General features: G+C 39.2%; 1 protein-coding gene across 1 annotated transcript; it reads right to left on the bottom strand.

The window, feature by feature from the left end:
• Positions 1-7,649: 7,649 nt before the first annotated feature.
• Positions 7,650-14,626, bottom strand: LOC118800801 (E3 ubiquitin-protein ligase TRIM39-like). Its single transcript, XM_036560936.1, has 7 exons — positions 13,972-14,626; positions 13,018-13,607; positions 12,817-12,912; positions 10,278-10,511; positions 10,035-10,182; positions 9,718-9,744; positions 7,650-9,608 (listed from the first exon to the last, which is right to left on the bottom strand). Exons 2-7 carry the CDS (start codon positions 13,603-13,605, stop codon positions 8,992-8,994), a joined length of 1,710 nt encoding a protein of 569 aa, XP_036416829.1. The 5' UTR covers positions 13,606-13,607; positions 13,972-14,626; the 3' UTR covers positions 7,650-8,991.
• Positions 14,627-14,762: the final 136 nt, after the last annotated feature.

The following is a 14,762-nucleotide window of genomic DNA, read 5'->3' as shown; positions in this document are numbered from 1 at the left end:
GGAAGGTTCTTTTGTGATGAAAAATCAAGCAATCAACCACAGGAGGTTGTGTGTTACAGTGATTTTAAGGGTAAGGGTATGATTAGGCACAGCATGAAGAGGAATAAAATCCCCTTGATAAAATCACTGTAATGCATTGTCTTATGTGGTTTATTGCTTTTATAAACTCCTGGCCAACTTAAAATACAAAACATACTTTTCAATCCATAATTATTGTGATTAATAATCAGAGTAAATAATTATTCAGCCAGGAAATATTCTTCCTTTAGAGTATGTTATTGTTGTCAAGCAACGATGGACATCTGAGAAAGGTCAAGAACATTTAGTCACCTATCATTACACACTGCAGTTGTTTTTTAAACTTCTTAACTTGTTGTCATATACTAACAAACATATCATACTATGGCACTGTGTAATGAAAAACTTTACTTTTTAAGTAGTTTTTGCTCACCAAACTAACACAACAATGCTAAGTTCTGTTAGCACCTCTATGCAGTTTGCAGTCCCATTTAGCACCAAGCTAACAATGTTGTCCCCTTTCCCATGCTGGGTCTCAATCTCAAATGGCTCCCTGCTCCCTAAATAGTGCACGACATAGGAATTAAAATATTGGCTCCTGCATCCAAACAGCACATACTATACCTGACACTGTATCATTCATGCTTTTTACTGAGGTTTTGGTAATGAGTGTTAAGATGAAAAATTACTGAATACCATGTCCTCTTCCAGACAGAACCATCTTCTATTTATTTATGTTTATCCTCGTACACATTAAAGCATATGTTGTTTGTGGTTTTGTTCAATAGATGCACACCAATAACACAAATATCAGAATTCATGTCTGAAGCTTGCAGAGCCTTTTAATCTCCATAGCATTTCTGGCTAAAGCCAGGTTAAACCTGAAAAGAGAAGAGGGTTCGCAATATGCACATCGATCACATGACTATTTTGACCAATCAAAAGAGTCTCCTTTTTAACATTGCCACACCAAATTTACTAAGTAAATTTACTAAGTAAATCTGTCTGCTGGAAAAGTTCAAAGTGCACGCTGTGTTATTTGAACAGTTGAACTTGGTCATTGTAATGATGGCTACTTCTACAGCAGACAAAGATGATACAGATAAAGATGAAGGTTCCTGACCAGAGCACCCCTGAGTAATATGGAAATGTGTGATGAATCTGGTGACAGAGGCAGACCACAACTGCTACTGTTAACACAGCATGTGAAGATGTACGGGAACCAGTTAACAGCAGGTGTTCAAATAACACAGCATGCACTTTGAACTTGACTGTGACCAACACAATATGAAGGAACATGGTGCAGGAATAGGAGGATGCATAATAGAAACAGATGAATTCAGCGCTGGAACTGGAAGTGGCATTCAAATTGGTGAATGTGGTGCTGGCATTGGCCATGTTTGAGCAAGTAGGACAGTTCTGTCATTCACACAGCTGGGAAGCAGAGGCAAATACTCTGCCTGAGGGGTGACTACTAAACACTGATGGGATAAGGACTTTTACCCTCCATCATTTTGTATTCTATTCAAAGCTCTAACAGCCTCATTTAGTTACTAGTTTTCCTCTCTATTCTACCCACTCCTCACATTGACACTTCTTTGACCAGCATACTCTACTTCATATTCATCCAGGTAGGTAGGTGGATGGGTCAGGTGACTGGCCCAGGCTGCTGGCTCTGTCTCAGTTTGAAAACGGCTTCTGGACATCTTAATTCCACAGCAATCACCTGATCCAGCTAGAAGGACCTAATTTTTACTGAGTCCCTGGATAGGAGTGTTAAGGCTGTAGGTCATCCTATTAGAATGAATAAAGGTTCCTCAATACCATGTACTCTTCCAAACTGAACCGTCTTCTGTTATGTGTATCTTCAAACACATTGGAGCTCATGTTGGTGTAGTTTTGTTCAACTGACACACACAACTAACATGTGATGAAATACCTGAAGCTCGCAGAGCCTATTAACCACCACAATGTTTCTGACCAAAGCCAGGTCAAACTGGAAAAGAGAGGAGGGTTCACAACATGCACATCAATCAGTCTATTTTGACCAATCACAACACTTTCCTTTTCAGCCACATATGTGAATTTCCTATTTTACACTATATGGAAAGGTGGAAGCTGTTTGAGATCCAGCCTGGGTTTAATGCTAGTTAGTGAAGGGCAGATCTGACTAAAGCATTTGGAGCATGTAGGACATCTAGTGACATCTTTAATCTTTTACATTGCAGTTTTAAAGTAAGTTCTTTAATACAAGCCCTGTGATATTAATTGAGAAAGCTGTTCAGCCTGGTGAAACTTGTGGCTTCATACTGTTAGCTAACTTTTAGCCTGTTAGCCACCTTTTAGCCTGATCAGCTTAGTTTAAACTAAGAAAGCAAGTTGTCAGCCCCTCAGTTTAAACAGAACTGTGTTCTAACTTCATCTTCAAACTCTTTGGACCTGCGAGCAGAATTAGACTCAAAGATGATTCCATTTACAGCTCTATAATTGTACTGAATGCAGTCAGCCAGAGGTATTGACTGGCCCAAGATACACTCAAAAAAATATTTAAGCCCAAAAGTTAAAACGTATATATTTAAATTACACTATTACACTATTTTCCATTCAATTTAAATACATAAATCCAATGTAAAAAATGGTATTATAATTTATGTTTCTCCAACATGCAACTAAACTACTAATTAAAGCAAATGTTTATGTGCACAACATTCCTATTGAGGTGCAGCTCTCATGCTAACCATCATGTAAGTTAGCTAGCTAACGCTATCAGTCACTTCATGCCGTGCTAACATGTCGAGGTCACCTACAATTACAAAAACCATGAACTGTTGATTTGAATATTAATGGAATACGTCTTTATATACTGCTTCACAATAAATCACTGCCACTGTTTATTTAATCTACACTTTGTACCCGTTAACACGACAGCAGACCTAGCAAGGATGCTAGCTAGCCAGTTCGCTGGTGTTGTCTAGAGTATCTCTCAAAATAAGCAAAATGAATCATTAAAATATGGTCAAAAACATTAAAAACACAAATGAAGTTAATGCGCATCACTGTTTCATTGCAGTTGCACTGAATAACAAAGGATGGCAGGAGATTGTAAAAATAAAAAGAGCCATTTTATGTCCACCATGCCAGCTGAAGCAATTTCCTGGTTGATGATGCGTTTCCTGTTACTATTGCTCATGCGCACTGCCTCCTAATAAGATAAGAAAAAACTAATGGATCTTATGCAATTCAATTAAATCAGTTTGGGATTTATCCAAAGTGGCTTGCTTCTAATGAATATGAATAAGTAAAATATATTTTTATGTTTTTTTAAATAAGTTCCATGTAAAATATTCCTTTGTTGTGTTTATGATGGCCATAAATCATTTTTCGGAGTGTAGCAGCACTGAAGTGCCTGTCTGAACCCAGCATGGAATCTATGTATGCAAATCTATGATTTAGCAATTATGATAGAGCATTCAGGCTGAACACACCCTGCTGCGTCTGTTTTGGACGTTCGTGTCACGTAGTACTGAGCTAAGTTTAGGGCAGCCAATTAGCCCAAACATATTAGCATCACGATTAGCATCTAGCTGTTGATATAAGCATTAGCATTGTTGTCTTGATGGTCAATAAGTTTGTGTTTATTGATAATGTAACTCACAGTTTAGTTTCAGGAGATGTGCTAAAATATGTACTCTTTTTGTATGAATGATATGAATGTCTGTACAGATGCAAGTCTGTGTAGATAAACTATAAAATATACTATGAAAGCTATCATATACAGCAGATTACATAATTATGTGAACATTTGTAAAAAAACTAACTTTTGTGTAGTTGTGCAATAAGCATTATGTTACAGAGGACACACACATCATCTAAACCGCTTATCCTTCTGGGTCGCGGTGGGGTGCTGGAGCCTATCCTAGCTGTCATTGGGCGGAAGGCAGGATACACCCTGGACAGGTCGCCAGTCTATCGCAGGGCCATAGAAGAACCAGTTTTGCTTAGAAAAAACTTCCAATGGATGGTTAATTAAAGAACCATTTTTTGTATGTGAGATGTGTAAATATGAAGAACGTTTTATAGTTCCAAGAACCTTCATGTGAAAAAAAATTCTTTAAAACTTTGAAAGGTTCCTTACAATCAGAAATCTCTTTTTCAATTATGATTCTTTAGGGGACCAAAATATATACAGTGGTGGACGAAGTACACTAATCATGTACTTGAGTTAAAGTAGAGATACCCAAGGTACAATATTACTCCAGTAAAAGTAGAAGTTCCTCCCTTTAGACCTCCACTTGAGTAAAAGTACCAAAGTATTTGCCTTCAAATGTACTTAAGTATCAAAAGTAAAAGTACTAAAATATTAATAATGGCTCTAATGTCCTGTTATCATTTTTGTAACAAGACTTTTGCTTCATTAACTTATTTTAGGTGAAAATACTCCAGTATACTCCATTAAACTGAATTCCTTAAACCTGCAAAATTTTATGAGCTCAGTTGCATCATAAGTGATGTAAAGAACTAGAGACCTGCTGTAACACTGTCACAAACACACAAACACACTCACACACACTCACACACACTCATGTGGTCTTAAAATACAAACTTTGTTCCACAGAACACGAGGTGCTCTTTCCAGTACCTTTGCCTTCAGCCTTGACCTTGAGGTCATGGAAGGAGCTCTGTCGGTTCAGATAGCCAAGCATGACTCCCATTTCAGATTATTGGTCGCAAAGCTTAGGCTAACCAGCTCCTCTCCTCTAGTAAGTACTGTTTAACAGTTAACTATTGTTTGATAGATGTCTTGACATTTATTGATGGATACTTTAAAAATTGTACACTGCGTTCACTTATTTGGTGACCAGGTAAGCAAACTAAATTTTTGATTATTTTTCATTTTGATGAGACAAGATGGTATCAAAGGGTCACAAATGCTTTTAGATCATTTACACAACGCTGATCTGCTTTTACCCCCCTTTACTACCATATGCTGCAGCAATACTGGAGATGGTTTGAATGTACAAAACAAGAGGAAACCCTATAATCAGTGAGAATGTGTTCATATGGTGTTGAGAGTTTTAGCACAGTGAACTGGTTTCCCAATGGACAAAAATGTAAGCAACAACAGATGTTAATGTATGGTGTCATCTACTGGTGGATGGCTATAATAACTGATTGTGCTGTATGATGAATCAGAATCAGGCTTATTCTGTTGAGTGTGTTACACATACAAAGAATTTGTCCAAGTGCACCCATGTATGATGTAACATACTACACTACACATTAGGTTTCTTAGATGCATCGCGATGTGGGCGTGAACGATTCTGAATTGATTCACAAACGTCAAAAATCGATTTTATAAATATTTAATTTATAGCGTAATGTTGACGGAACGCAAAAGCCGGAACTTGGAAGTGGGGAAGTGCAGCGCCTGGACAGTCTCTGGCGGCACATAACAAAAACACCACCGGATGAGTGAGAAATCCGACCGGCTCCCTCTGTATTAAAGCCAGGTTAGGTCAGGAGTCTCAACCCAAATGATAAGAAGAGCCATTTTGTCCTTTCAGCAAAAATCAAACCAGCCGCAACATTTAATGTCCCGTATGTGTCAGTGTGTGTGAATGTCCTAGTATAAGTTAGGTTAAACAATATAAACGAAAACACAGATTTACTTCGCTCTGCTTTAAGCTTCAGCTATAGCTGCTTTCCTTCCATCTCCGCCAGAAAACTTTTCCTCAAAAGTTAAATAGTTTCTTGTAAAATGTCTCTCAAAGACTGCCAGAATGTAAAGGCGGCACTATTTAAGGTGGAACGGGAAAATTAGAAAGAGAAGCAACTTCATCTTCGCAACTTTTTAGTGTTTGACAGTCTCTGGTTGCAGATTTAACGTACCAGGAAACCAACTGCGCTGCTTATGAATGCGAATAAGTCCATTCATCTCCAAATGTTCGTCTGTCTTTCTCTTTTCCTTTTTCGTTCGCTACTCACTCGGCGAGACTCCGTTGCTATGTTCTCAGTTGTTGCGAAACAGGGTTTTCGCCACGTCCCGTCTCGAAGATATTTTACTGACACCCCGCCCCCCCAACTGAAGTTAGCAGCATCTCATGTGCTCCAAACAAGAGCATTGAATGAGAGCCTTCTAGTTCACTTGCCACATCACTTCCATTTGATTTATTAATAAAAGATATTGGAAGTAAATTCATTATGGATCATTACAAATACTTTGACAGTAATAAAATAGAAATGCTGTATAGAAAAAAAAGATGCATCGATAATCGTTTTATAATCGCATCGCAGCCTCTGAATCATAATCGAATTGAATCGTGAGGTGCCTAGAGATTCCCACCCCTACTACACACTGTGCCATAATCCACTGAAATGATATTTTCTAAGTTGTATTGACTCCACGCACCCCTTGAAGTAACATTTACATTATTTGCACCTTGGTGAACAAAAATATACCTGCACAGAACCTTTATTTCTAACAGTGTCCTGCAAATACACTATGTGGACAAAAGTATGGAGATACACCCCTTAATCACTGAATTCAGGTGTTTCATTCAGTCCTATTGCCACATGTGTGTATAAAATCAAGCACCTAGCCATGCAGACTGACTTTACAGACATTTGTGAAAGAACGAGTCATTCTAAAGAGCTCACTGAATTTGAGCGTGGTACTGTAATAGGACTAGATATTCCACGATCGACTGTGAGTGGTATTATTGAAAAGTGGAAGCATTTAGGAACCACAGCAACTCAGCCACAAAGGGTCAAACCAGGGAAAGTTACAGAGCAGGTCGCCGAGTGCTGAGGAGCAAAGTGCATAAAAGTCTCCAACGCTCTGCTGATCAATAACTGCAGAGTTCAAACCACCTCTGGCATCAACATCAGCACTAAAACTGTGTGCCAGGAGTTTCATGGTATGGGTTTCTATGGCCAGGCAGCTGCATGCAAGCCTTATATCACCAAGCACAATGCCAAGCGTCAGATGGAGTGGAGTAAAGCGCCGCCACTGGACTCTGGAGCAGTGGAGACTGGAGCATTCTGTGGAGTGACGAATTACACTTCTTTATCTGACAGCCTGATGGACGAGTCTGGGTTTGGAGAATGCCAGGAGAACATTACCTGCCTGACTGCATTGTACCAAGTGTAACGTAGGGAAGAGGAGGGATGATGATATGGGGTTGTTTTTCAGGGGTTGGTCTAGTAGACCTAGAAATCTTAATGCTTCTGCATATCAAACATTTTGGACAATTATATGCTTCCAACTTTGTGGAACAGTTTGAGGAAGACCCTTTTCTGTTCCAGCATGACTGAGCCCCAGTGCACAAAGCAAGAGCCATAAAAGCCTGGCTGGGTGAGTTTGGTGTGGTAGAACTTGACTGGCCCTCACAGGGTCCTGACCTCAACCCCATCCAACACCTTTGGAATGAACTAGAATGGAGGTTGCCAGCCAGGCCCTCTCGTCCAACATCAGTGTCTGACCTACAAATGCTCTTCTGGATGAATGGGCAAAAATTCCCACAGACATACTCGAAAATCTTGTAGAAAGCTTCCCAGAAGAGTGGAAGCTGTTAAAGCTGCAAAGGGGGACCAACTCCATATTAATGCGTATGGATTTAGAATGGGATGTCATGAAAGCTCCTGTAGGTGTGATGTGTAGGTGTCCCAATACTTTCGTCCATATAGTGTATCTCTGTTTCTTTCTTTTTCTCTCTACTCTCAGATAAAAAGGACTGAACTGTCACTCAGGTGGAACCATCCCAGGTACATCTTCAGTACCTTTAGTTAGGAGTCCAGTGGTCTGTAACAACATACACTGACTGCTCAGAGAAAAAAGCAATTAAAAATACACGTTCTTTGGGTTACACTCATTTAGTTTATTGTATAAAGAATCCAGACAAATTTCCCAGGTGATATTGATTCCTGCACTGAACAGAAGACCTATAACATGATATTATATAATTTGATATAAACAAGAATTGTTTGTTGTACATTAAGATCTGCTGAATGAATGTGAATTAGAGCAGCTGTGGTACAGAGTGAGGTAGTGATGTCATGGGTTTTAGCTCTGAGCTGAGGAGTCAGAGAAGTCAAAGCACAAACCACATCTGAACACCTGTTACTTCACACAAACATGATTAAAGCTGCAGAACTGAGTGAAACACACTTTTCTAAACACTGTAAACTTCCTCATATTTATCTGTCTGACTCTCAGGAGCTTCACTGCACTGATAAGAAGTGTTACTGTGCATTAGTGTCTTTGATTTACTGTCCCAAACCACAGAACCATTAAAAGAACCACAGAACAAATAAAAGAACCACAGAACCACTAAAGGAACCACAAACGAACCTCAAACCCACTAAAGGAACCACAGAATGAATAAAAGAACCACAAAGGAACCACAGAACCAGGCTGAAACTCTGGAGTTTCAAAAAGCTGGAGATCTCATATGGGTTTTAACATCCAGGATAACTTTTATGTGTACAGTTTTTTTTTAACCACAGTCCAGAGGCCTCTCAATTGTGTTCAACAGCTGGATGAAGCACCATCATCTCCCAGTCTCAGACAGCTCTAACTAGAACTGCACAGCTGAAGACTGGAAATATGCAGGAGACTCCAGAGAAAGTTCTAGTCTGACAGAATCAGCAGAACTTCTCAGGATGACTGTGCTTAACTCAGTGTCTTGTGATTGATCTGCAAGTAATGAATCATTTCAAATTCTTCTTAATAAGTAATTTCTGATTATTAAATGGAAATTTGACACTTTCATGCTTTGAATGATTAAAGTAAAAATAAACAAAATGAACAAACTGTTTACACCAAGAAAAATGTCTTGTTTTGCTTGAAAATCAAGCAAGTTTAAAAAAATCAGTTACAGTGTAGTAATTAAATGTTGCAACATGCTTTATTTCATCAACTGTTATTAGATCTTATTGCCATGTAGAGTACTTTTCTGAAATATATGCCTTCGTTTATTTATTTATTGCAACATGTATTACAGAATTTTCTTTACATTTAACTTTTATCTTTTCTGCTTTGAAACATGACGCCTGTTTAACAGGTGTGATGATCAGTGGTGCTGAGTTTTTACCTCCAAAATTGAGGGAGGGACTGAAGTATGGATAGAGTTTCTCAGTAAAAGACTGACCAGTGAAAGAGTAGATATGCGACCTGACCTCAACATCATAGAAGGAGACCAGACCCTCCTCATAATCCACAAACACCCCCACCTTCTGGGGAGCCTGTTTCAGGGAGAGAGGGACACGAGGAGAATCTGCTGCTGTATATTCAGTCTCATTTCTCAGAGCCACCACCCAGTATGCATTCTCAGGACTGGCTGTAATAACCCCCTTCCTGTTACTGGACTCTGTGGTCACTCCTAAATCCCACTCAGTCTTCTGTCTGACCTGAACCTCATAGTAAAATCTTCCTGAGGAGAACCCCTCCTTTCCCAGCACACTGACCAATGGATCAAACCTCTCTGGGTTTTCAGGGAGATTCTGTCGTTTGTTTCCAAGTCTCACTTGTTTTCTATCATCAGACAGAATGAGTTTAGGATGAGATGAATCAGGATCCAGAGTCACATCCACTGAGAGAGAAACACAGTTTAAACCATTTTAACACTAAACAACATATAATCGAGCAGACAGATATATTTTTACTCAATAATATTATGTAATCAGTGAGAATCTACACACCTGCATATTGTTGAATTCTCTTCATTTCTGTGTTAGAAGAATAAAGAATGATATAATTTGTTATTAGAATTTAAATTGTGCTTCATTCAATGCCTGATTAGTATCAACCACAAACCAGCACTGTAACATGAACACCAAGTGACAGTGCAGTAATATCATGAATGAGAATTTTAAAAGATTAAAAATCTGTAATTAAATATTTAAATGCTTCATGTACCAAATATTCATTTCTGGTGTCTGTATCTTAATGAATTATTCTTCATACAAACTCAAATCTGTTGATGATCAAAATGTTTTAGTGATCAGTAAACCCTTACCCATCTCATCAAGCTTCTCCATCTCCTTACTGAGCTCTTCCTGAAGCTGAGACAGAGCTCTCCTCAGAGTCTCCACCCTCAGATGAGTGTTAATCCTGACGTCAGTCCAGTTCTTGGTGTGTGGAGGGCTGCAGAGGGACGGGTAAACCTACAGTCCAGCAGGAGAGAGGAGAAACCCCTCAGCATGGGGAGTGCTGTCCTGTGATGGACTGCATTACTATTGAGAAACAGAGGGACTCTGACCTGTAGGAGGTGGAGGTGGTCCTCAGTGTGGGAGAGCTGCTCCAGCTCAGTGTCTCTCCTCTTTAGCTCAGTGATTTCCTGCTCCAGCTCTTTAATGAACTCTTCAGCCTGCCTCTCTGCTGCTTTCTGCTTCTCCTCCATCACCTCAAGCAGCTCCGCCTGGCTTCTCTCAATGCAGCGCAGCAGAGCTCTGAAGACCTCCACACTGTCTGCTTTCTCCTTCTCTGTGCTTTTCTAACAAGACACATAAAAACATTATAACTGCCTTAATATGCAACCCCATTTCCAAAAAAGTTGGGACGCTGTGTAAAATGTAAATAAATGTAAATAAAAACAGAATTCAATGATTTCCAAATCTCATAGACCCATATTTTATTCACAACAGAACATAGAACACATATCAGATACTGAAAGTGAGACATTTTACCATTTCATGAAAAATATTAACTCATTTAGAACTTGATGGCAGCAATGCATCTCAAAAAAGTTGGGACAGGGCCGTGTCTACCATTGTGTAGCATCCCCTCTTCTTTTAACAACAGCCTGTAAACATCTGGGAAGTGAGGAGACCAATTGCTGGAGTTTTAGGAGAGGAATGTTGTCCCATTCTTGTTTGATGTAGGATTCTAGCTGCTCAACAGTCCTGGGTCTACTGCTGGATTTTTCATTTCATGATGCACCAAATGTTTCCTATTGGTGAAAGGTCTGGACTGCAGGCAGGCCAGTTCAGCACCTGGACTCTTCTTCTGCGAAGCCATGCTGTTGTGGTGGATTCTAGTGTAGTTCAGCATTGTCTTGCTGAAATATGCAAGGCCTTCTTTGAAAAAGACACTGTCTGGATGGCAGCACATGTTGCTTAAACCTGTATACTTCGTTCAGCATTAATTTTGCCTTCACAGATGTGCAGGTTACACATGCCATGTGCACTAATGCTCCACCATACCATCATGGATGCTGGCTTTTGAACTGTGTGCTAATAACAAGCTGGGAGGTCTTTAATCTGGAGGATGCAGTGTCCATTATTTCCAAAAAGAATTTCAAATTTTGATTCATTGGACCAGTCCATCTTACTTCGCCTTCGCCTCAGTCCATCTTAAATGAGCTTGGGCCCAGAGAAGTTGGCGGCATTTCTGGATACTGTTTATATATGGTCTCTTCTTTGAATGATACAGCTTTCACTTGCGTTTGTGGATTGCAGGGTGAACTGTGTTCACAGACAATGATGTCTGGAAATGTTCCTGAGCTCATGCAGTGATTTCCAGTACAGAATCATGCCTGTTTTCAAAGCAGTGCTGCCTGATGGTCCGAAGATCACGAGCATCCAATTTTGATTGTCTGCCTTGTCCCTTGCCTACGGGGATTTCTTCAGATTCTCTGAATCTTTTGATGATATTATATACTGTAGATGGTGGGATGTCCAAAGTCTTCCCAAGGTCTTCGCAGATTGGTGAACCTCTGCCCATCTTTGCTTCTGAGAGATTCTGCCCCTCTAAAATGCTCTTGTTGTACCCCGTCATGTGAGTTAGTTGCAAATTGCTCCTCCAGCTGTTTTTTTATTAGTACCACTAACTTTTCCAGCCTTTTGTTGCCCCTGTCCCAACTTTTTAAGATGTGTTGCTGCCATCAAGTTCTAAATGAGTTAATGTTTTTCATGAAATGGTAAAATGTCTCACTTTCAACATCTGATATGTGTTCTATGTTCTACTGTGAATAAAATATGGGTCTATAAAATTAGCAAATTATTGTATTCTGTTTTTCTTTACATTTATTTACATTTTACACAGCGTTCCAACTTTTTTGGAATGAGGGTTGTATTAAAAGTACTCAAACTGCTTAAGTACTCAATTCTGTATCAGTTAAACTAAAATAAGATAAAACAAAAGCACAAATCAATGTTTTAGCATCATGCAGTGTGAGAAAAGCCTGTTGGAGATGTTTCTTAAGTTGTACTAATGCTGTTAATATAGGATCTACAAGTAAGGTCAGAGTGAAGAACAGAACCAAGGTGTCGCACAGCAAACTATAAATTACCAGACATCATTAGCTTATTAGTTTGCTGTGGAATTTGCTGCCCTGGAATTTATTAAACTGTCCTTGAGCTTCCTATGTTCACTCATAATACAGAAGAGCAGCAGAAGGCACAAAGAAAATAAAAGTGGCCCCAGTATAAACACTTGAGGTACTCCAAAGTCACTGTCATGCGTCCCTGATTCAAATTCAGCAAGAGTAGTAAAATACTGTGTAATATTTGTAAAACCAATTCAGAAAGTTTCCAGACAGCCCAGTCTAGTTTTTAAGTGTCTAACAGAATGATCTTCAGTTATGTGCAGTGCCGAACATGTTTAATGCACCCTAATGTCCAAGTGGACAAGAACTGATATTTTGTTCTCATTACTATTCTGACATTTTTAATAAATTTCACAGTTCAAATTGATTGTAAAGATTGTGCAGTTTGATGAATGTATTTTCATTGCACTAATTATGAGCATTCAGTAATGCCTGCAGAGTAAATAAGCATTAAGATTAAGTTAAGACTCACTTTACTGAGTTCAACAGACTGTTTGATTTCCTCAATTTTCTTCAGTCGGTCCTGGATCATCTGCTGAACTTCTGCCTGTGTTGTTCCCATTTGAATCTATGATGAATATACAAATTATAACAATAGGACTTATCACATAAGGATTTTTTAAAATGGAAAAACAGGAGAAAGAGTGAATAATTCTGTCTAAATTTTCCTCACCTTCCTCTCTCCACTCTCCTCCTCTATAGGAACAGTGCTGTGAGTCTTGTGGTCTCCTTCAGTGCAGAACCGACACACACTCGTCTGGTCGTCTCTACAGAACAGCTCCAGGGGTCTCTCATGTTTCTGGCAGATGTAGTCCTCCAGGTTCTCCACAGCGTCCATCAGTTTGTGCTTCTTGAGTTTAGCTGCAGTTTTATGAGGCGTCAGATGAGTCTCACAGTAAGATACTCCACAGTCCAGACAGGACTTTACAGCCTCCAGCTTTTCCTCACTGCAAGAGTCACACAGAACCATTTTAGGTTTGGAGGGTCGTTTCTCTGGAGCTCTGCTGGATTTGACCTGAACTGACTTCTTGAACTGAGCAGCCAGTCCAGAGATGAACGTGTTCACACGTAGCTCAGGCCTTCTGGAGAATTCCTCTTTACAAACTGGACACTGGCAGCGTGAACTGCTGTCCCAGCACTCTTTGAGACAGACCATGCAGAAGTTGTGTCCACATGGAGTAGAGACTGGATCAGTGAACACATCCAGACAGATAGAGCACTGGAGCTGATCTTCAGACAGGAGACTGCTGGAGGAAGACATGACTGACAGAGGAGACACAGAGACACCATGAGGGAGATTTGAGACCAAAGAAAACTTCCTACATTTTTCATGACAATTCATAGTCAAAAAAAAAAATGATGTGAAGAAAAAAGCCATGTTCTCATTCAGTATGTACTCATCTTAAATCAATCACATTCATCTGACTGATCAGATTCACATTCTACCTTAAACACAAACTCTGTAGAAACAAATGATCACAGCTTCAAATGTTAAACACAAGTAACAGATCAGTTTAAAAATGTAAGAAAGTTAAATGACAAAACACGAACAACAGTGATGGTAGAAATGATCTGAACATCTGGATGTGTTTTCAGTAACAGACAGTAAGAAACTTAGACTCATTACCACTTTCACTTTCTCTCCTTTGGTCTGCTTTTCTGCTTCTTCAGAGTTGATCTGTAGAGTTTAACTGAGCTTCCTGATTGGAGAACCTTCAAACTGGAAACTGTGTCCTGCTGGAAGAACTGAATTCTGATTATGAAACAGCTCTGCATGAGATTCGTTTCTGATGAGAGGCATGACGAAGCCACTCCCACAAATGCATGGTCATTGTTTTATGTACTTTTACGTTTGACCCCTAGGTGGCAGATATTCACCAACTGAATTACAGGATCCCAAAATGCACCTGTTGCTCACTGTATTAAACAAATATAAAAAGCTATTCATCCTTGTAAAAATGCAAATATATAAAATAACTATATACTAATTACTTTGAAGTATTTTACAATATCTTTGACACTTTTATCTGTGAAGGTCAGTGTGGCTGCAGAGTTTTATCCCAATCAAGCAGAATCACCTGATTTAACTTGTTTAATCAGTTGTTCTCATTTTCAAGCGACTGATTAGTTGAGTTGTGCTGCTGGTAGGTTTGAATGAAAACCTGCATCCACACTGGCCTTTTACAGGTAGGATTAGTGACCCCTATTAAAGGCTAGTGAAGTTATGCTGGTTGTCTCAGTATTTTTTGGAGCTAAAAAAATAAGTAAAAGCTTATATTTTTAGCAAATAACTGTTTTCTAAAAAACTTTAAAAACATCATTAGTGAACATAGAATAAATTCATAATTAGTCCTAATAATGTCCAAGTATAGTTAGTTTTACAGTTTTACAGTTTTACTTTTAATTGCTTATTTCAGT

The sequence above is a fragment of the Colossoma macropomum genome, unplaced genomic scaffold (genome assembly GCF_904425465.1).
Source record: "Colossoma macropomum unplaced genomic scaffold, Colossoma_macropomum, whole genome shotgun sequence".
NCBI classification, from domain to species: domain Eukaryota; kingdom Metazoa; phylum Chordata; class Actinopteri; order Characiformes; family Serrasalmidae; genus Colossoma; species Colossoma macropomum.
Note: the sequence above shows the minus strand (reverse complement) of the source record. Positions and strands in the feature narration are given on the sequence as shown.

Coding starts and splice junctions, on each gene's coding strand:
- LOC118800801 (XM_036560936.1), bottom strand. CDS start 13,605: ATGTCTTCCTCCAGCAGTCTCCTGTCTGAAGATCAGCTCCAGTGCTCT. Junction 12,913..13,017: donor AGGAGAGTGGAGAGAGGAAG/GTGAGGAAAATT, acceptor TATTCATCATAG/ATTCAAATGGGAACAACACA. Junction 9,609..9,717: donor GAGAATTCAACAATATGCAG/GTGTGTAGATTC, acceptor TTTCTCTCTCAG/TGGATGTGACTCTGGATCCT.